Here is a 19444-nt window from a genome sequence, read left to right as displayed (position 1 = left end):
ATTACTATTGCGGCTAACTAAAAATAGCCATAAACAGAGTGAAGAGAAATTAAGACTGCTCCAGTTGCCATACATCGCCTTGGGGCTAAGGGCATCATGTCTGACCTGTGCTTCGAAATGTACATTTTATTGTGTTTCTCCTGGATTCCCTTCAATGAGTTTCAGGTTCATGCAAGGCACTTAAGAGATATTTATGCGGCATCCCTATTTACATTGGGTTTCTCCAAGGAAAGAGCTAATACAGCTGCACAAGCTAACACTGAAGATACTTCAGGACACTGTATCTGTCATTGATCTAGTGCCGTGCATATATTATGATGTAAGCGCACGTTGATCCTGATTTGCATAGAATGACTAAGCGCCTTAAACCCAATCTTTCCACTTCCTACCGATGAAACCGCTCGTATTCAGTGTCCGCCGAAAATATGAGCACAGCCTGTCCAACTCGGCTTAAGTGTACTTTCAGTTCAACAAGTATTGGGCGCTTTCGTACTCCTTATATTTACATTAATAGTGGATCTGTTCAACTCTCTCTCTCTCTCTCTCTATATATATATATATACAGATGCCATGTTATTACAGCTTCTCATAAAATAATGACCAGTGTTATTTTAGAACAAGACAGTTTTATTCATTTTCTTCCTCTGTTTAAAGTGAGCCAATTCAATTCTGCTGAGGCATAGTTTCAGATGACATCTCATAAAACGCTCTGAAATCTTGCTCAAAAAACCCAAATTCAACTGAACACATTCTGTCAATTGTCTTTAAAAGCCCTTTGTGCTCCAAGCTGGTGAAACCTTATTACCTTTGTGTCAACAGATTCTCGGTAAACTCGAAAAACCTGATTGATGAGCGAAGGAACCCGCCAGGAAATCCTGCGCCGTCTGCTCCACCTGGCCTCAGTTTAAAGTGGTATAGAAAAATGACTCAGCCTGACTAATGGGTTTTTTATGAACGCTTGCATCTCATCCAGTGAAAGAGAACTTACATTTTTGAATGAGGGCTGAAAGTGAGAGAACAAAAAAACGGATGGATCGAGAGTGCGAGAGTGGGGATGGGCCAGCGAGTGAGCTCAGCAATGTAGGTATGAATATAGGAGATAGAGAATCTTTCATAATTGGGAGAAAATTGCAACGTATCCATGACAAATTGGGCTGTTAAACGATAATAATGAGGGATACTTTATAGGTTGTGAGGTTACAATAATTCCTCCATGCTGATAAAACCAACCAGCAACCACATTTGACTGTGAATGAATGACAATTTATTGGCTTAGGTACATATGCGGTTTATGGGACTTAATTCTGACATATTTGTAAACGCGTGCTGGAGATTTTTTGTAAGACTGTCATCACTTAAAGAACGTAATTACATTTGTGAGGGTTGAGTTTGGATCTCAGTCCAAATAGCAGACGCTAACACATAATCCATTCACAACAATTCCGTGATACTGACAGCTAATATTGCTCGGTATGCGGTTACTCACACCAAACATTGAGAAAAGATGCTGTTGCTTGTGCAAGAGAAACTGACATTAGTAAGAAAAAATGCGTTGCCGCAGCAACCATCTTTTCAATGCACATGTCTACGTGTGTTAGTCGTCCTGCGGGTTTTGTAAATAATGGATAACTCCGAATTATCCGTGTGATCGTGTTGGATTTATCTTAGAGCTTATTTGTGCCAGTGCAGACACACCTCTGGGACTGCCCTTGAGAAACATTTGTTTGACCTACTTTTCGCAACAAAAGAAAATAGGGTTACAAGAGAAGCAGGGGGGAGATGACAACATGAATATTATATTTTGCATTCTGGAGGAAGACGTTCCCTACGGGCTTATGTATGAATATTTCATAAAAGTGGCCTTTCCACACCACCTCGGGATATTTTACAACGCGGGTTTTCAAAAAGACACTGGGGTTTATAATGGTCAAGAAAGATTGCAGCGAAGCCTTTAATAGTGCATCCGGGCGATGTAATGCAATACAAAACACCTACCAAAACCTCGTTGTTGGCCCGTAATGTTTTTAGCGTTGATGGATTGTAGTGTTTCCACGGTCGGGCCTATCCTGATACAGGTGGGTGAGTTTGTTGATTATAAGACAGAATACGATGCCGTCCGTTTCAACGCCACTGTCGGCAAGAAAATTAAAAAATAAACATGCCAATAATTGTATGCCTGAAGGTGGGGAAAGCAAGTTATAATTCATATTTGTGAAAGTAATCTTCACATTTTTAATGCTTAAGCACCAAATCAGGAAAGGCTCCAGCGCCGTCTTTTCACTGACTTGGATCAAACTGGAATTTTGTGCCACAAATTTGAGGAATACCTCTGTCTAAATCTGTTGGTCTGCATAAAAAAAAATAAAATTTTTACAATCTATTTTCTCTTTTGGAACCACTGAATAAATACACAATGTTGTCACAATGTATTTCTGTTCCGTTTATCTCTATATTAAATTTCTATAAGTGAGGTGTTTCCATAAATATGTTTGTGTGTGTACGTTTGTGTATGTCTTGTCAAAAAAAAAAAACCTCACGAACCCAAGCTTACTGTTCTGTATATTTCCTGTGCATCGTAAATTTGCAAGTGTATTTGCAATCCCTATGTCCTCTATTGTAAGTCGCTTTGGACAAAAGCGTCTGCCAAATGTAATGTACAATATGACGCGCCTTAATTTCAGTAAATCTGATAACACAGGAAGTATACATTTTTAGATGGCAATACCTTAAGGAAGTCTTGACTCTTTCACCACAAGATGGTAGCCTTAAACCAGAATACACCGGTGTTAGAGCGCACAAAGTACAACCAGGGACTTTTTTCAAGCGAGGCAAACCACTGCGCCAGCGTGCCGCCCATGAACATACAACACGGTGACAAATTATCTGAGCCAGTCATGAGAATAAATAATTTCATATCATCATAAAGTGAAGATAAACTGAGAAAGTAACCTTGTGACTAATCAGCAGCTGATCTTCTTCTCAGCAAGGAAGCAATTACTTAACAGGGAAGGGAATGTTGTGGTTTTGAGCGATAAAAATAAGCTACACACACATATAAATACTTTGGCAGTGAAGAGGGTCAAGGATCATTGCCTCACACTGTTCACACTGTGTCACTACAATGTGAAGTAAACACCAGCAAATGGAGACCAGACTGGTAAACATGCAGAACTTTCAAAGAAAACGGGTAAAGGAGATTTATATATTTTTTTGCTTATCTTTTTACTTGCTGTCTGCAAAAAAAAACAGAACATCGCATTTCTTAATCATTTTTAACACAGCGCTTACCGCCTCGTTATGAAAAAATCCATCATTTCAGGAGTTTAGCTGCTGAGTGAAAGTGATGTCCGAAAAAGTGATGTTATCTTGCACGTTTCCTTTTGATTACATCTGATCGGATATTTGCCGCAAATTGAATCGACATACAAGTACTCTTGAGAAAGCTGTCGATAATGTCGTAATTACGTCCCGTTTTCCCAATATTGCTCCATCTGTGATATGAGTGCATCGAGAAATATAACACCCCCTCTTGCATTTTAACAAATTGTTATAAACAATGGATTGTCAAGTGAGGAGAAAAGCACCCGGGTGCAATAATGATCTAATCTCCGTACTGGTGGGACCCTGGGACGACGCTCCTTCAGCTCACACCCAAGTGCGCCACCCCTCCTCGGCTCCAACTCAGACTTGGGTTCATTTCAGCCGTGACATCTGTCCCTCTCGCAACAGAAACGTCGACCGATTTGGAGGGATTCATATTCACGGAGGAACAGGTCGTCGTTCTTGCGATGTCCAGGTATTGTGCTCTTCTGTATGGATTCGCTTTGGTCGGTAATGTTATTTTGGAGCTGTAATCATAGACGTGCTTGACCAAGCCTGGTTATTTTTACTGTCCAATAAAATGAACTAGGTTTATTAGATTCATATGATATGGTTGCAAATTCCTAAATTGTTGTTCAATTATTTTTTTTAGAATCCGATATTGTCGGGACGTCTGAAAGTGTCAAAAGGCAAGCGAGAAACGTCTGACTTTCATGAATCGGCTTCAGCTAAGTGACTTGTAGGTATCTGGTTGTGCTGGGGGGGCAAAACATACAATATATACATTAAAAAGTAAATAAATACAGCATTGATCGATATTTAATTAAATAAAAAGATTTTTCATTTTCTGTTTATCAAAATCAAAACAACTTTATTTGTTTCCGAAGGGCAATTGGGGGGCGCATGGGGTGGCAGTTGTGAACATCAAGAATAAAATAAAATAAAAAATGAACATATGAACATCAAGAGTACAGTTTAAGAAAAAAAAAACCAATAAAAATAAATAAAATTAAACAGAAAAAAAGAGAGAAAAATATATATTTATATAAATATAGATTACTTTTCTGTAATAAATATAAATTACTTTTCAGTGCAATATTGTGCAAGTTAATACAGTTTCTGATGGCGTATCTTACATTATGCTGGGATTTGTGTTTGACTCTCCTCAGCCCGGGCGAAAGATGGTTTCAGCCGTTCTCAGGAGCAGAAGCTTCATGCTGCTGCTTCTTTCTCTCTCCCCGTCGTCTCTCCCTTGTCTCCCTCTCTCGCTCCTCCCTGCTTTTACCAAAGCCTTTTGGCCTCTCCTTGCGTTACCTGTACTGAGAACGCAAAAAGTCACCACCGCTCCCGTTACTGAGCGATACGAATTGTCCGGGTCTGGAGATTTTGCAGCTCCCGTGACCCTGAAATCATCTTCCTCCGTCCTTCCAATGACTTTATCATCAAGAACATCGATCACCGCGTCACAGTCCACGTCTGTGACATCCTTCGCTCGTAAATTCGGCCCTGACGAAGCTCCCCCAGATGCTTCTTTAATTCCAGTTCGCTGTTCCCGTGCGTTTCGGCCTTTCGGGCAAATGTTTCCCGTGATTCAAAGGTTTTTACCGCATCTCTGCAAACTCCTCGTTTTTACGATTTCGCACAAAACGCCCCCTTCGCCTGAGATTCTTCTTTCTTTCACCGAGGCTTCCGCCGCACCTTTTCTTCACAAAACCGTGACATTTCCTGTCTACTTGCCGACGGTGTTCCCTCTGTCAGATACCTCGCCGCTTCTTATTGACCAAACATCGTCCGACCGTGTTGCGGGAACATTTCCGTCGTTTCCCCCGCGACTAATAAAGCACCGATTTCCTCCTTTAACCGCCGCTCCGCTTTTTCAAAACCATCCCTTTATTGTAACTTGGAACATTCCTAATCTCGTATGTACCAGGCATAACATCACACTAGATACCTCGCCCTTTAAAGGAGTGGCCACACCTGGTAAGGTATGACAACAAATATCTGTTATTTCCATGTCAGTCTGATTTCTTCATGGTCAAATTCACCAAAACAACCCTTTTTTTATGCTATAGGTTCCAGATCAGTTCCTGTCTCTGTTTTATAAAGACCGACTAGGCCTTTATCCACATGTGGACTTCGCCAGTGAGAGGCAAATCAATGGCGGCATTCCTCAGAAGGCCAACCTGGAAGCCAGTGTGAAGAAAGCCAGAGCAGATATCAACTACTACATCCCGTCCGAGTAAGCTTTGAATAGCGATCGAGATCAAGGTATTGTTATTGTATTGTTACTTCCCGATTTGCTCTCTGTCGAGGACAAAGCGGGGGTTAGCGGTGATAGACTGGGAGGACTGGCGCCCCCTGTGGGACAGGAACTGGGGAAGTAAGCAAATATACCAAAGCTTATCTGTGGCTCATGTTGTGAGGTGCAACCGTACTCTCACGGTGCAACAGGCCGCCGGGACAGCCAAACGACAGTTTCAGGTCAAACGCACGAACGAAGCATTGAACTTGTTTCACTCCGGAGATGTTCTGGAACTGCTCTGTCATCTTAACCCTTCCAGGAAGCCAGCAGAAGATTCATGTCAGAAACATTGACAGTAGGTACAACTATGAGACCGAACTACCTTTGGGGCTTCTACCTGTTTCCTCACTGTTACAATTATGGCTGGGAGGAGCCGGGCTACACGGGCCATTGTTCCGAGGAGGTGAGGAGGCAGAACGACCAGCTGCTCTGGCTTTGGGAGTCCAGCACTGCACTCTACCCATCTGTGTACTTGCAGGTTGGTTGAGCTCGCCGTATAAATGTGGTCGGTCAGTACGATATTGACATCATCCAAGCTACAGTTGGACCGTTCCAAATCCTGCATCCGGCAGGAGGCCGAAACCAAAACATTCAATTCAGGATGTTGGTTGAAAAAGAGAAATGCAACAAGATCCCGTATGCCACGGTACGGCTCGGTTCAGGAGTTGCCCGAATCACCTTTTGGTGCTTTAAAGCAAAACAGTATACTTTTGGTAAAAACAAGCTTAGCAATGGATCACTTACACCAGGGATGGGCAAACTACGGCCCGCGGGCCACATCCGGCCCGTTGGGCTTTTTCATCCGGCCCGCCAAAGATTGGTACACAATTCATACTTGATGTGAATGACTGAATGATTGGATCAATGAATGCAGGAGCTCAAACAGGAGACTATTTCATTTTTTGGAGCTACTTGAGAATTTTTCTGAGCTGAATGACACAGATTGGCTGTGTGATTTAGCCTCTGCTGTGGACATACTGACACATGAATGAGCTGGATGTGAAGCTACAAGGTAAAAACCGGTTTGTGCATGAAACGCAAGCAAACGTAAAAGCCTTCGAAACCAACCTGGTTTTATTTTCAAAACAAATGTCAGACAACATTCAGACAAATGTCAGACGATTCTGATATGTACCGCTAACAAATGCATTTTTTAAATTTCTTTTATTTATTGTATCTTGTGCCGACCCGGCCCGTTCGTCAAATTTTAAAAGTCAATGCGGCCCTTGAGCCAAGAAGTTTGCCCACCCTTGACGTACACACTCCATCTTCACCTCGCTTATCGTCTGGTGGTCACTCGTCTCGTCAGCTGGACAGGAAGCACGAGCGCCGTATTGACGTTTTAGGCGAAACGTACAAACAGCCTATCTATCAGCCTATCTATCAGCAGCCTCGGGACAAACCTCGCCAGGTCATGGTACAGAGGACCCTCGCTACTCTGCGCTTTGTCTTTCGCACCCTCGCTACTTTGCAGATTTTTTTTTTTTGTAATTTGGTTCTCGCAATTTATCGTTCTCTGGCGTTTTTTTAGCAGTATTTTTTTTTTCCGCAATGAAGTAGCCATATTCTTGCCTAAGAAGAAAAAAAATAGTCAAAAATAAAGTACAGTGAATCCTCGCTATAACGCGGTTTACTTTTCACGGTTTTGCTACTTCACGGATTTGCATCGTGCATTGTGTTCTGCATTCTGATTGGCTAAAAAGTCACTCTGCTTCTTCTCTACCTGTGCGTCAATAACGTTGCACTTTAATATGTACACGTACGTAAAACAGCTTGCCAAACTTACATGACGTACGTGCAAATTCTCTTGCAATTTCGAGTTTCTCTAAAACCCATAATGTTGACAAAACGCTCTGGACCGACAAAAGCACCTTGCAGGGCCCAAAAGGCAGCGGAAGATGCTATCTATCGCAGATAAAGTTAAACTTCTGGACATGCTAAGGGAAGGTAAAAGCTATGCGGCTGTAGGTCGGCATTACGGAATGAATGAATCTTCCGTTCCCTCCATAAAGAAGGAAGAAAAAAACATAAGGACGACAGCAGCGATGTATAATAGAGTATTTAATTGTATAATAATGTTTAAAAAAATAAAGGTTTCTACTTCACGGATTTTGCCTATCACGGGTTCTTTTTGGAACGTAACCCTGCGAAAAACAAGGGTATACTGTACAATTAAATTCATTGTATGAAATAAATAAAATACGAGATCTCCTTTGCTAAATATAGATACCCAACATGGTGAACTGCTACTTTGCGGATATTCACTTTTCGCGGGGGGTCTTGGAACATAACCGTGAAAAGTGAGGGTCCACTGCATTTTTATTTGAAATAAAATCACAGCTTCAGTTGGAAAACTGCTTCGTGACGGACAACTACATGTTGTCATATTTGAGCGGTTGAATTATCCCGAAACACTTGTGCATCATCGAAACTCAGCACATTTGCAATAGGTTGTTTACTGATATTGTTGAGAAAATCGAACGATGAATGAATGAATGAATGAATGAAATATCTGTAATGCTCATGATGGGGGGCTGGAGCGTTTCTCAGTGTTTATCCGGCTCATCTTGGAACCGTTGCTAAATGATCGCAGGGTCAAATACAGATGTACGACCGTTCACTCCCATTAGAAAAGCAGCATTTTCAGATACATGGGACACCTTATGATGGACCAGGGTTTGTATGGGTGATCAATCTTTGGATGTCCTTGACAACTTATCATTAAGACGTTAATAATCCTGAGCGTGCACGGCCTCGAGAGGAACAATTCGGAAGACGGTACACGACAAATTACTTGTCTTAACAGCGATCAGGCATTATCAGGGATTCAAGCCCGATTGTTCTTTTACCTGCGGATTGACGCCCTCGTCAGCTGCTGTTTTATTTTATCGTTTATTTTATTCTTCCGCCCCTTCAGGTCTCCCTGGCGGACAGTCCTAACGCCGCCCTGATGGTGAGAAACCGAGTCCAGGAGGCGTTGAGGGTGTCTGCTCTGCCCCGACGGACAACCGCCGCGCCTGTGTTTGTTTACACTCGACCCGTCTTTCTGGATCAGAACAGACGCTTCCTCAGCCAGGTATATGATAAACTTATGAAGGAAAATATAAAGGTTATGCCAAATTATGAAGCAACATTCCATGAAGAGTAAATCCATTTAATCACATATTATAGAACACCTGCTTTGCTACGTTAAAAAAACAACAACAACAACAAGTCATTAGGAAACGACTACTCACTAGATTAAATTAGATTTATCTAAGGCTACTTCATTCTCTCAGCTCCAATTAAAAGAGGAGTTTGGTTTCCTGGTGTAACAGCACCAGCACTGCGTGGAACACTTGAGCACGAAATTCTCCTCCACTCACCTTTCAGTGCTTAAAATAGTATATCGCTGTTATCTGCGACACCAAAGTGGATATATTATATCATCAAGATAAGATAAGATCAACTTTATTGATCCCCATAGGGGAAATTCTATTGTCACAGCAGCGTCACAGTTATAATGTCAGAAATAATCAACAATAAAATAAAATAAAATAAAATAAAATAAAATAAAATAAAATAAAATAAAATAAAATAAAATAAAATACAATTAAATTAAATTAAATTAAATAGAGAGACAGTTAGAAGACAGAAGAAAGAAGGACATCTATGAATAAATAGACAGCAGGGAGAAAAACAACAGCAGCAATATCAGGGATAATGATGACAACACAATGGAACAGTAAGGATGAAAAATACACACCCAGAAATAAACGACAATATAAATAGAACGAATTCTTGAATACGTGTGTGTGTGTGTGTGTGTGTGGAATACATGTTGTTATTCAACTGTTTTATAAAAAAGGGGGATCTGGTCCACACTGTTGGGGAAAGTGCAGCAGTCGGAGCGTCTGGGTCGGTGCTGTGGGGAGCCAGCGCTGACTACGATGACCAGGTAACATCACCCTACAGACCTCCACTGGACTACTGACAGACATGACCGTGTTGTATAGCATGGCAGGAGGTCACCTCCTAGCTCTGCTGCTTAACATTGCGATGTTATTACCACTTGTGTGCTAACCAGGTCTGGTTCAATAAGGGTAAGGGGGTACGATGAGTTTGGTGCCGATAGGATAATATTTCCTCTCTTCTGTTTCTCTTTTCTCAAACTCAGGCCTCTTGCGAAGCCTTGTCATCCTACCTGTCCTCCGTTCTCAACCCGTACGTCACCAACGTCACCGCAGCCGCCCAGCTCTGCAGCAACTTCCTCTGCCGGGGAAACGGTCGCTGCGTGCGGAAAAACTACAACTCCAACCACTACCTCCACTTGAACCCGGAGAATTTCAAAGTCATACATGTCCCGACACGCTACCTTGTCCTGGGAAAGCCCACCCTTGGAGACCTAAAGGCGTTCGGTCGAAGCTTTACATGTCAGTGCTACAAAGGACTCAGCTGCACTCCCAGGACTTACAGAGAGCTGGCCAAGGCCTTGGCATTTAGTGAGCAACAAAGGTGGCACCAGAAGGCTTGCACTCACAACAAAGATGTGTTAGATGACACACAGCAAGCCAGTATTGCGAAGCAGAACGTTGAAAAGGATTTAGGTTGTGTTTTATGATTACTTATCGGGCCTTTTCTTATTATAACTTATCAAATGTGGTCAATAGAAAGCGGAAGGTTGGTGTTCGGGATGGGCGACCTCCTTTTGAGGATCTTGGTGAGGTGGTGCGATGAGCTGCCGCCCGTCTGTTGGTTACCTTCTGTGATTCCAAAAACATCACCGTGGTGAGTCAGCGTTGCACCAAACTTGGTTCCTTCAGCGCTCCTGCAGACACCTGGACGATGGAAAGCATTTTTATACTTCCAAGCTTGCCTTCAGATCATGGTGTGTGATGAGCAACAATCTTTGCCATCTTCTATTTTTGGCTTTTCCCATCAGGGGTCATCATTCCTGATCCTCTCCATCCTGGTCACTCCCAAAGAGAACCTCAACATCTTCATCTCTGCGACCTCCAGCTCTGCCTCCTGTCTTTTGGTCGTTGTCACTGTTGCGACAATCGTCTGCGAGATACCTTTGCATTCTCTGCGGGATCATTTTAAGGGAATGCTAACACTCGGAGACGCGTTGATCCAGTCTGTAAAATGCAAACTGGACAAATCAATCAACTATCAATCTAGGATTGATAATAGTATCCCACCTACGTCGGCATACGCATTTATTTGAAGTGTTTGTGTGCACGTATGTAAATGAGATGAAGAGCACCGGCCACGTAGTTTATTTGTTCAGCCTGATTTTGATGATTTGCACAGTAGAGAACGAGGAGGAATCACATCAAAATATTTTCAACATGTCCTGTGCATTCATCATTTTTATTGTCAAGATAAGCTTAAATTTGTGGCGCGTGAAGGCGGGTTACATCATTTTGTTTTAAAGGCACAGCCCAGGTCGTGCACGCCAGACAGCACTTCCGCTAAATGTAGCTCTTCATAACACTTTGCAGCACTGGTCGTCCATGGAAACACTTCTAATGGAAAAAAAGCGCATACTTAAATTTAACATTTATTGAGTATCATAGCGAGGTAACACAAAGTGCTTATGTGGGAAGTGAAGAAGCTAAATGTCAGTCTCTAAATCCCTCAGCCGTGGACATTATTAAGTATTCATATAGCGATATCTGTGCACAGATTTTGTTGTATCGACGTAGCAATCGTGAAAAAAGTCTCCCTCTTAGTCTCGCCGCACCTGCGAGGTGCCATTTACACATCCACAATCTCCGTCAGCTCAGGACATGTAGAGTTTTAACATATCAAAGCGGGCAAGGCATCTATGCAAATGATGATTCAAATCGTTGCTGAATCTCTCTTCATCCTGCTCGAGTTTAAGTCGGCTCAAACTGGAATGTTGGCGAATGTACGTTTGCGGTGACATCTTGTTTCTGCTACTGGATCTCCCAGAAGGCTGATGGATTCACGGCTTTTTAAGCTTACATTTTAGAAAACCCAGTAATTCAGACTGATTGATTCAGAGGATAATACAAAATGTAACCGTTTCATATTACAATGTTGACATTTTAATGTTAAAAGCGCCGCTTACGTCAAGTCTGTATCCCTGGCACATCTCACTGTCATTTAAGTTTATAAAAGTGTGTGGAGAATAAACGGACAGCACGTTCTGCCTCTCAGAAGCGGACGAGGTGACGCCGCCGAATCATCGGGCGTCGCTGAAACACAGACGGTACTGTGTTTACATGCAGAGTTGTTGCAGAACTCTTGACATGCCTGTAAATCAGACACTTGCACACAAACAATACAATGAAACAGTGTCAGGTTTGTTGAGAGTATTTATAAGAGTATTCAAAAGAGTATTTTCTTGCAGCGTGAGTGGCGAGAGGAAAAGTGGACGTTCATGCAGCATCATACAGAAATAACCAAACAGAGCTTTTTTGTAGTGAAAAAAGACAATGCATTTTTCAATTTCATAAGTTTGTGCAGTAACAGCAACTTTGCAGAAGAGGTTAAAATAAGTCTAGTCCACTAAATCCTTGCATTTAGACACAACTGTCTGTCCAAAGATACAGGGGACGAGTTTGCTCCTCCATCGTTCTTCACTGCATGAATCCATGGTTTCGTGTTTGCACACAGCGTTCGCATGCAGTTCATCTGTTTGCTAATGAGATTTCCTGGAGGAGTTGATGTGCGGCTTTCTCACCTTGGTGTTGTCAGCAGATACTGTAAGTCATTTGTGTATTCCTCTTCTCTTCCTGGTATATGTTTGTGATGCAAAAGGACAGAGTATTTGCGTCTCGCGGTGTATTTCGTGGCTGCGGGTTCAAGGTCTTTCTTGGCGCCGCTCAATAGCAACATCCGGTATTCTCACGTTTGAAACTCATACTGACTTGGACACAATGAAACCACTTGGAGCTGTTTTGTCCCACGAACGCAGACATTTGTCTTGTGATTGTGTTGCGGCTGCGGGTCCGCCAGACCCTTTCCCGTCACATTTCCTTGATTTCAGAATCAGAATCAGAAAAACGTTAGGGGCAAATGGGGGACAAGTGGGGTAACAGTATCAAAATTGTGAACAGAAAGAATAAAATTAAAAAATAAAAAAAAATAAAAAATTACAAAAATTAAATTAAAATTTAAATAAAATTAAAATTCCATGAGCCTTTCTGCTGCTGGCAAAAACTGCAGCCACTGACCTTCACCTTCATGGAGATCATCTCAACAATATAAATATTTCACCTAATTACGGGCATATCTTAAACTGATCTTGGGTAAAGAATAACTTCATGTTTTTTAACCTGCAAACACTGAGATAGTGGATTTTAACCCAGAGAGTATCTGAAGCAGGTGAATGTGTACTTTATCCCACTGATGCATGTGAGACGGGCGCATAATGTCATAATCGTCGTTATAATAATGTCATAATTAGCAGTATCTCTGTCATTGACACTCAAGACAGTAATGGTAGGTTATAAGTATAAAGTCAGGTTAAGTAGGTTGACATTTGCACACGTTGAATGTTCATAGTATACATTTAATGTGTGGGTTTTTTCTGAAAATAGAACATCATAAGTGATATTTCCGTGTCATTTCCTCAGGATTAGAGCAGCATTTAACAGCAACACATCTGTGACATTTGAAAATACACCATTTTTTAAAAACTGAAAAAGCCTATATGTCCTATTTCTGTGTTATCAAAATGCATAACATTTATTAAACTTTTTATGAAAAGAGGAAAAAGTCAAATAATTTTCAGTGCTGAAAGAATTCAACCTAACTGGCTTCAGTCAGTCTTTAGTTCGCAAATATTCCTGTCAAATGTTCAGAGGTATCAGGTGTCACTGAAAGAAATTATGAATTAATTACAGCACTTGTGGATTTTACAAAAAAACCCTTGTTTTTGTCGAGTCCATCCATCAGACCCGAGTTTTCCTAAGAAGGCACGATAAATGATTCTGACTAAAATCTCATTCAGCTACAAGTATTCATTTGCTACATGTGACCGGGTTTATTCCCAAATATTTGGTTTAAAAGATCTGAAATGGAGATATCTATTATAGAGTTGGTTTACTCGTGTTGAAAATGGATCAAAAACATGTTTTTTTGGGGGCCGAAATACAGGAAACCGGATGTGCTAATGCTCTGAAATGCTTACTATCTCATATCTGTTAGTTTAACACGCAGACAAAAGCTTTGCCAGTGAGGAAGTGACTGAAACTAACCCGACCTAATTTATGCAATATTTCAGATGGCCTTCCTGCTGAAAACAAAGAAATCCGAGGTTATGAATTCTTGTAAAAATTGTATTCAACATCAGACAGACTTGGTAAAAAAAAAAAAAAAAAAAAAATAGCGGTCAACGTCATGCGGTCAGCTAAACTTCCAATTCAGTTTGAGAAAGTTTTATATTCAAATCCGAGGTTCTGGACAGTTGTTAAAATATCAATAAAAACAAGCTGGTCGCTCTGCATCATTATGAAATATCTCCACGTACAAATTGAAACAGGGTTAATCTTGAGGCTGAAAGCTGTTCATACCAGCCTTTGGGTTTAAAAAATGGGTCCAATCATACATGCTTGTCATCACTGCTACAGCAGTCCTGCAATTGTTATTCATGTTATGAATTTTAAAGCTATCATTGTATCACGCCAACTTCTCCCATGTAATAGTGGATATTGGTACGTACGAGAGTCAAGTTTTATGCCCTGTGTTTTTGTCTCCCAGTGGAATGTTGGGTTTCCGTAGATCATCTCAAAGAGCGTGGTCCAGACCTTCTCTGCACAGAAAGCGGTCATCAGATGACCGTGTCTGATTTGACACGGTTCGGCTATTTATTTTGTCAGCCTGAGGTGAACTTAAAGCACCTTCTTCCCCTCTTGCTTTCCATCGACTTCCCCCATCCGCTCCCTCAGGTGACTCTTGTCTTCAGAGCATTTGATGCTGAGCAGGACGTTGGAGAGCACGTCCTGGTACAAGCTCAGGCAGACCCATCCTGGCAGGTAGAGGAGGGTGATGAGTCCCATGAAGTTGTGCGGGTAATGGGAGTAGTCCCAGGAGCAGGCGCCGAACTGCCTGAGGGCCAGGCCCCAGGAGAGCTCCCAGGTGTAGATGAAGCAGATGTAGATGGGCAGCCTCCTCCAGGTCCCCCAGCCTCTGCTGAAGTGCAGGTGCAGGTAGAGCTTCTCCACCACGAAGCTGCAGCTGCCGTACATCAGGAAGGACCACAGGGACGTGTGGCCGCAGAGGCTCCGGTCCGACTTTTCCACCAGGTTGAAGACGGAGGTGAAGACCACCTCGTCGAGGAAGCCGTGCATGCCGAAGAAGAGGAACCGCGCAAAGCCGGGGAGGCTGCGGGGAGGCCCCCGGCGGGCCCGGCGCTGCGGGGCGGGTGGAAAGGGGGGCTGATACCGCAACCGGGAGAACCCTTCGTGGAACACCCAGGCGAAATACAGAGCCAGGATGTAGTGCACCACCAGCTGCGTGGCCGACACCACCCTCACCTGCCCGGTTAGGGTGTTGATGTTCCCGACCAGGATCTGCAGCCCGATGTAGACGCACGGATAGAAGACCAGATGAAAAACCACAGGCCGACCTCGGAAACATCTCCTCTGCGAGTAAATGTTCTCCAGCGCGAAGTGGCTCAGTGAATGCAAGACGCAGAGATACGGCGAGGAGAACCCCAGCAGCTTGGGGTCCCGATGGTTTACGACCCCCTGCAAGGAGGAGAGCAGAACATCCAGAGTCACACCGTGCATCCCGTAGAAGTACAGCCGCATCCAGCGCGGCAGCTCCCGCGGCGGCCCAGCCGCGTCCTCGCTCTCTCCGGACGGCTCCCGTTGCCGAGGCATTCGCGTCGCTATCCCGGGAGTTTTACGAGAATCACTGAGGGGTGTGTGTGAGGGAGGCTGGGGTTCCCGATCCCCGCAGAGGAGCGCTGTGCGGTGGTCGCGCCGCTGCGCCGCGGCTGCAAAGCATCACCTGCCACCGCGCTGACGCTGTGATGCGTTCACGTACCGCTTGAAGAAACTCGGATTTTGGAGAACAGTCCTTTAGAGGGTCACTCCCCCTCTAGCTTCTGCGTCTTAATGCAATCAAACCGTGTGGTTATGAAACCCGGTGGAGGTTTTGGAACGTGACTTTCTTTATTAAGTAAAATAAACGTTTATTTTCCTCCGAATATAAGCATTTACATCAGTACCGACATACGTCAACGAGTGACAGTGAATGGAACTAATTAGGTATCAACTGATTATTGCAGCTGCTATGAAAGCGAGCTGGATTGTTGACATACACAACACTTTTCCCTCACTCAAAGTCACGTCATAGTTTTTTTCATTTAAAGTATAAATGTTTTCGTATACTCACAGAAGTGCGTGACCACTAAAGCTTCCAGCAGGTTTCGGGTGTTCGTTCCTGTTCCACTGTAGGTAACTATGACACTTAGCTTAAGTTGATGATAGCTATGTGTTAGCATGCCAATTTTGTTGTGTAGCCATGTGTTAGCATGCTAATGTAGTTGTGTAGCCATGTGTTAGCATGCTTATGTAGTTGTGTAGCTATGTGTTAGCATGCTAATGTAGTTGTGTAGCCATGTGTTAGCATGCTAATGTAGTTACCCCATTGTTTTTGAAGGTGTTAGCATGCCGCAGTCATTAGCTTAGACTCTCATCTGCAATTTGTATTCTCATCTGTAAACATACATGCACTACTGGCCCTTTTCATCTTAATTTTTCTGATACATTTTCCTCCACTTCAAATGCATGAACTTGACTTGAAGAAATGTTTTTTTTTCTGTCTTGAAATTGGCAAATTTGTTATTGCATATTTGAGTAGGAAATACAGTGTGATCCTATTTTCAAAGCCATGGTTTCCCTCTCTTGATGTCTTTATTTTATTAGCTTCTGATGATGAACCTTTGGTTTATTCATTTTGTTGGGAGATTATATGATCACACAGCAGACTTCAGTCAAAATTCATGTGTTTGGTTGAGTTTGAAAAACATCAGTCCGTTGTTTTGCATTGCTTTCCCATTAAGGAGGACATAACCAGAGTGTTTGTAATCATCTCCTTAGCAATTAAGAATACATTCCCTTAGCTGATCCTAAGAGTTAAACAAGATATCGCAACATGGAAACGTAAAATACAATTTTCAGAGATAAAGGCTCTTCAAAACTAAGTTTTTTTTTTCCCAATTCTAGGAAGTGGCCATAAATGATGCCTTCTGTATCTGTTCTGGAGGGAGGAAAAATAGAGTTATTAAAATGTGTGGATACTTATGTGTCAGGACCGCTTCACTTTTAGTTCGCATATCGAAGGGCTTCACTTCAGAAATAGGCTGTGTTTGTCTTTTAATGCAAAAAGCAGCCTGTTGCTGCAACTTTTTGTTTTTTGTCTGTGCTGGATTATGGAGCTGGATTGTAGATGAATACTTCTGCTTGATCCTTTCAACGATTGACAGTGTTCATGCTTCTCTGATGTTCATTACTGATTGTAAAGTATCAGCACACCATTGCGAGTTATGCTACCTGGTAGGATGGCCTTTCATTTATAAGGAAACACTGGGATTACCGCCTACCTACATTTGTACCTTTGTTGTAGGGAGAAATTCTGATCCTTACTCTTTCCGTTCAATATACCTGTAATGAATTGGGTAAAATCTGCATGGAATATGTTGCACAAAGACTGAAAGCTGAGTTCATTTCATTGAGCATTTTGAGGCTTCTTGATGCCTCCATTACGTGCACTTGTTTCTCCTAATAAATGTAATGTACTTTTTCATATGATTTTGCTATTTTTTGTGTTTTAACTGTGTAACTTTGTACGAATATGATTTGTATTTGCCTGTCTTGACAAGGACTCTCTTGAAAAGCGGCTCTTAAACGCAATGGATTTTTTTTTTCCTGTGGAAATAAACAAAAAAAAAGTTCAAGTGACAGTTTTAAAGGGTTTGCAGGATTTATTTGATCATATTTATTGTATATTATTATCCAAATTTGTGTGTTAGGATTATGAAGCTCTTAGTAGAGAAGCCATTTTTAGAGTGTAAAATTTTGTTCTGGTTTGTTCAGCTGTGGTGGCAATAGCATTTTTTTTCCCCCTTGAGAGGATGTTATTACTCGAGCTTATGTTGTCTGTTATTAATCAAGCTCATAAAATCCTTTCCTGTGTTGTTCACACACTTGCATCGCAAGCCGTTAATAGTGATTACAGCTGATAATGATGCTATTTATGTTCCCTGTCAGTTGGCCTTAATTTAAAAACTGCAGCGGACAGTCTGCTGATGATTAAGAAAGTGAACACAGATTATACCTTTCAATAATTAACCGACTGGCTGAGCAGTGATCATAGCAACATGGTGTAAAAATACAAATGGAGACTAACAAAATGACCATGGAGTGTAATATGGACACGTTCGTGAAATGAATTTCACCCTGAACAAACCCGACTCCTAACCTTTCATACCCGTGAGGCTGTGTTTTTTTTCGAAGGGGTGTCGCTGAACGTGTGACGAGGGCACGACACACAACCGACACTGTAGAACTTATTTTCACAAAGGACGGAGGGAGTGCATTACAAAGACAAACAGTATATATGACATGGGGCAATCCTTGTTTTTATCTTTAGCTGTAGACTGCTGTTTTGTTGTCTGTGTGTGTGTTTCTCCCTGTGACAAGACAGTCAAAGTGTGTATTTCTGCTTGTGTGAATACACAAGCATTTACAGATTTAATATGTGCATTTAGAGGAAATAGAGATATCAGTGGCCTTTCTGGGCTGGGGAGATAAGTGTGGTCCTGCATCCTTGAAAATGGAGTCTCTTTATCGCAGTGGGACCTCCAGCCTCAGACTGCTCACAAGTGACCTGAAACTGGCACAGCATTTCAAAACAGGAAAAACAAGAGGCTTGCAAATTGCTTTAGATAAGTACAGATGTATGTGTCATCTGATAGGGCATGACCTCCCTCGCGTATTAATGCTTACTTATCCCACTGACATAGTATTTTCTCTGTAATTTTATTAAGTTCAATGTATACAAGTAATAGTGACCATTTTTCATCAGGGTGTGCATGTCAGCGGCAGCCTCTTATCACGAGTCATTTGTTTGTTGTCTGACTGAATCAGAGAGAATAAAATGACTGCAGACAACGCCAAATATCACAGCAGGCAGCTTACAACTTAATACTCCTCATAATCTTGAATAAAGGAGCTTATTTTCACCTCTCAGTGCCCCGAGCGTCCAGATTTGTTGTTCATTCTGTTTGTTTCAGAATTCTAATTTACAAGGGAGGCCTGGCCACAAATAGGAGCAATATAAGCTCAGTAGTTAAAGCACTGAATGAGACACAATGTTATAAATCCCTTTTCTGCAAATTCTTTTGGACATAGTCATAAATGAAAATGGTTAAGAAATGTAGTTAAAAATATGCATAGGATTTTCTTAAACATCTCCGTGTTGCTCACTAATATTTGTCTTCAAATTCCCCAAAAGACACAATAAAAACAAAGCAGGAAAGAATTACCTGATTATAAGGCTAACTCAAGTGGAAAAACAAATTTAATATTGGGAGGAAAATAGCTGCATACAGGAAGCTGAATTAGGTTGTTAAACATCATCACCATTTTATTGTGTGACTCAGCAGCGCTTGGATTGGAGCACTAATTTTAAAACTGAAATTGCTTTATACATTTAATTACTCTGTATTGCATAGAAACCATAAGCAAACTCCAATGTGATGACTAGCGGGGAAAATATAAATCAGCCCGCAAAAATGTGTTCCCTCATAGATAATCTGAAGGATTTCAAATATGATCGCGTCTCCCAAAGCCTGCAGCT

At 42.0% G+C, this 19444-nt stretch overlaps 2 protein-coding genes and 1 long non-coding RNA gene across 3 annotated transcripts; 2 read left to right on the top strand and 1 right to left on the bottom strand.

The window, feature by feature from the left end:
* Positions 1 to 3708: 3708 nt before the first annotated feature.
* Positions 3709 to 4896, top strand: LOC147234284 (uncharacterized). The gene is made up of 3 exons (XR_015106183.1): positions 3709 to 3796; positions 3974 to 4060; positions 4491 to 4896. It is a non-coding gene; the product is annotated as an uncharacterized LOC147234284 (long non-coding RNA).
* Positions 4897 to 5775: 879 nt separating this feature from the next.
* LOC147234283 (hyaluronidase-like) lies at positions 5776 to 13963 on the top strand. Its single transcript, XM_086147151.1, has 4 exons — positions 5776 to 6101; positions 8541 to 8699; positions 9471 to 9560; positions 9780 to 13963. Exons 1-4 carry the CDS (start codon positions 5901 to 5903, stop codon positions 10221 to 10223), a joined length of 894 nt encoding a protein of 297 aa, XP_086003277.1. The 5' UTR covers positions 5776 to 5900; the 3' UTR covers positions 10224 to 13963.
* On the bottom strand, positions 13957 to 15459 carry tmem229a (transmembrane protein 229A). Its single transcript, XM_086147400.1, has one exon. It carries the CDS (start codon positions 15457 to 15459, stop codon positions 14467 to 14469), a length of 993 nt encoding a protein of 330 aa, XP_086003526.1. The 3' UTR covers positions 13957 to 14466.
* Positions 15460 to 19444: the final 3985 nt, after the last annotated feature.

Source organism: Fistularia commersonii, chromosome 5 (assembly GCF_037954325.1).
Source record: "Fistularia commersonii isolate RoL2024-O1a breed Wild chromosome 5, RoL_Fcom_v1.0, whole genome shotgun sequence".
NCBI lineage: Eukaryota > Metazoa > Chordata > Actinopteri > Syngnathiformes > Fistulariidae > Fistularia > Fistularia commersonii.
This window is presented reverse-complemented; position numbering and strand designations above follow the sequence as displayed.

Bases quoted from the DNA above. Each gene is read 5' to 3' on its own strand.
- tmem229a (XM_086147400.1), bottom strand. From the start codon at position 15,459: ATGCCTCGGCAACGGGAGCCGTCCGGAGAGAGCGAGGACGCGGCTGGG.
- LOC147234283 (XM_086147151.1), top strand. From the start codon at position 5,901: ATGTCAGAAACATTGACAGTAGGTACAACTATGAGACCGAACTACCTT. The intron at 8,700-9,470 runs GTATATGATAAA...TTTATAAAAAAG, and splicing joins ACAGACGCTTCCTCAGCCAG to GGGGATCTGGTCCACACTGT. The intron at 9,561-9,779 runs GTAACATCACCC...TCTCAAACTCAG, and splicing joins GCGCTGACTACGATGACCAG to GCCTCTTGCGAAGCCTTGTC.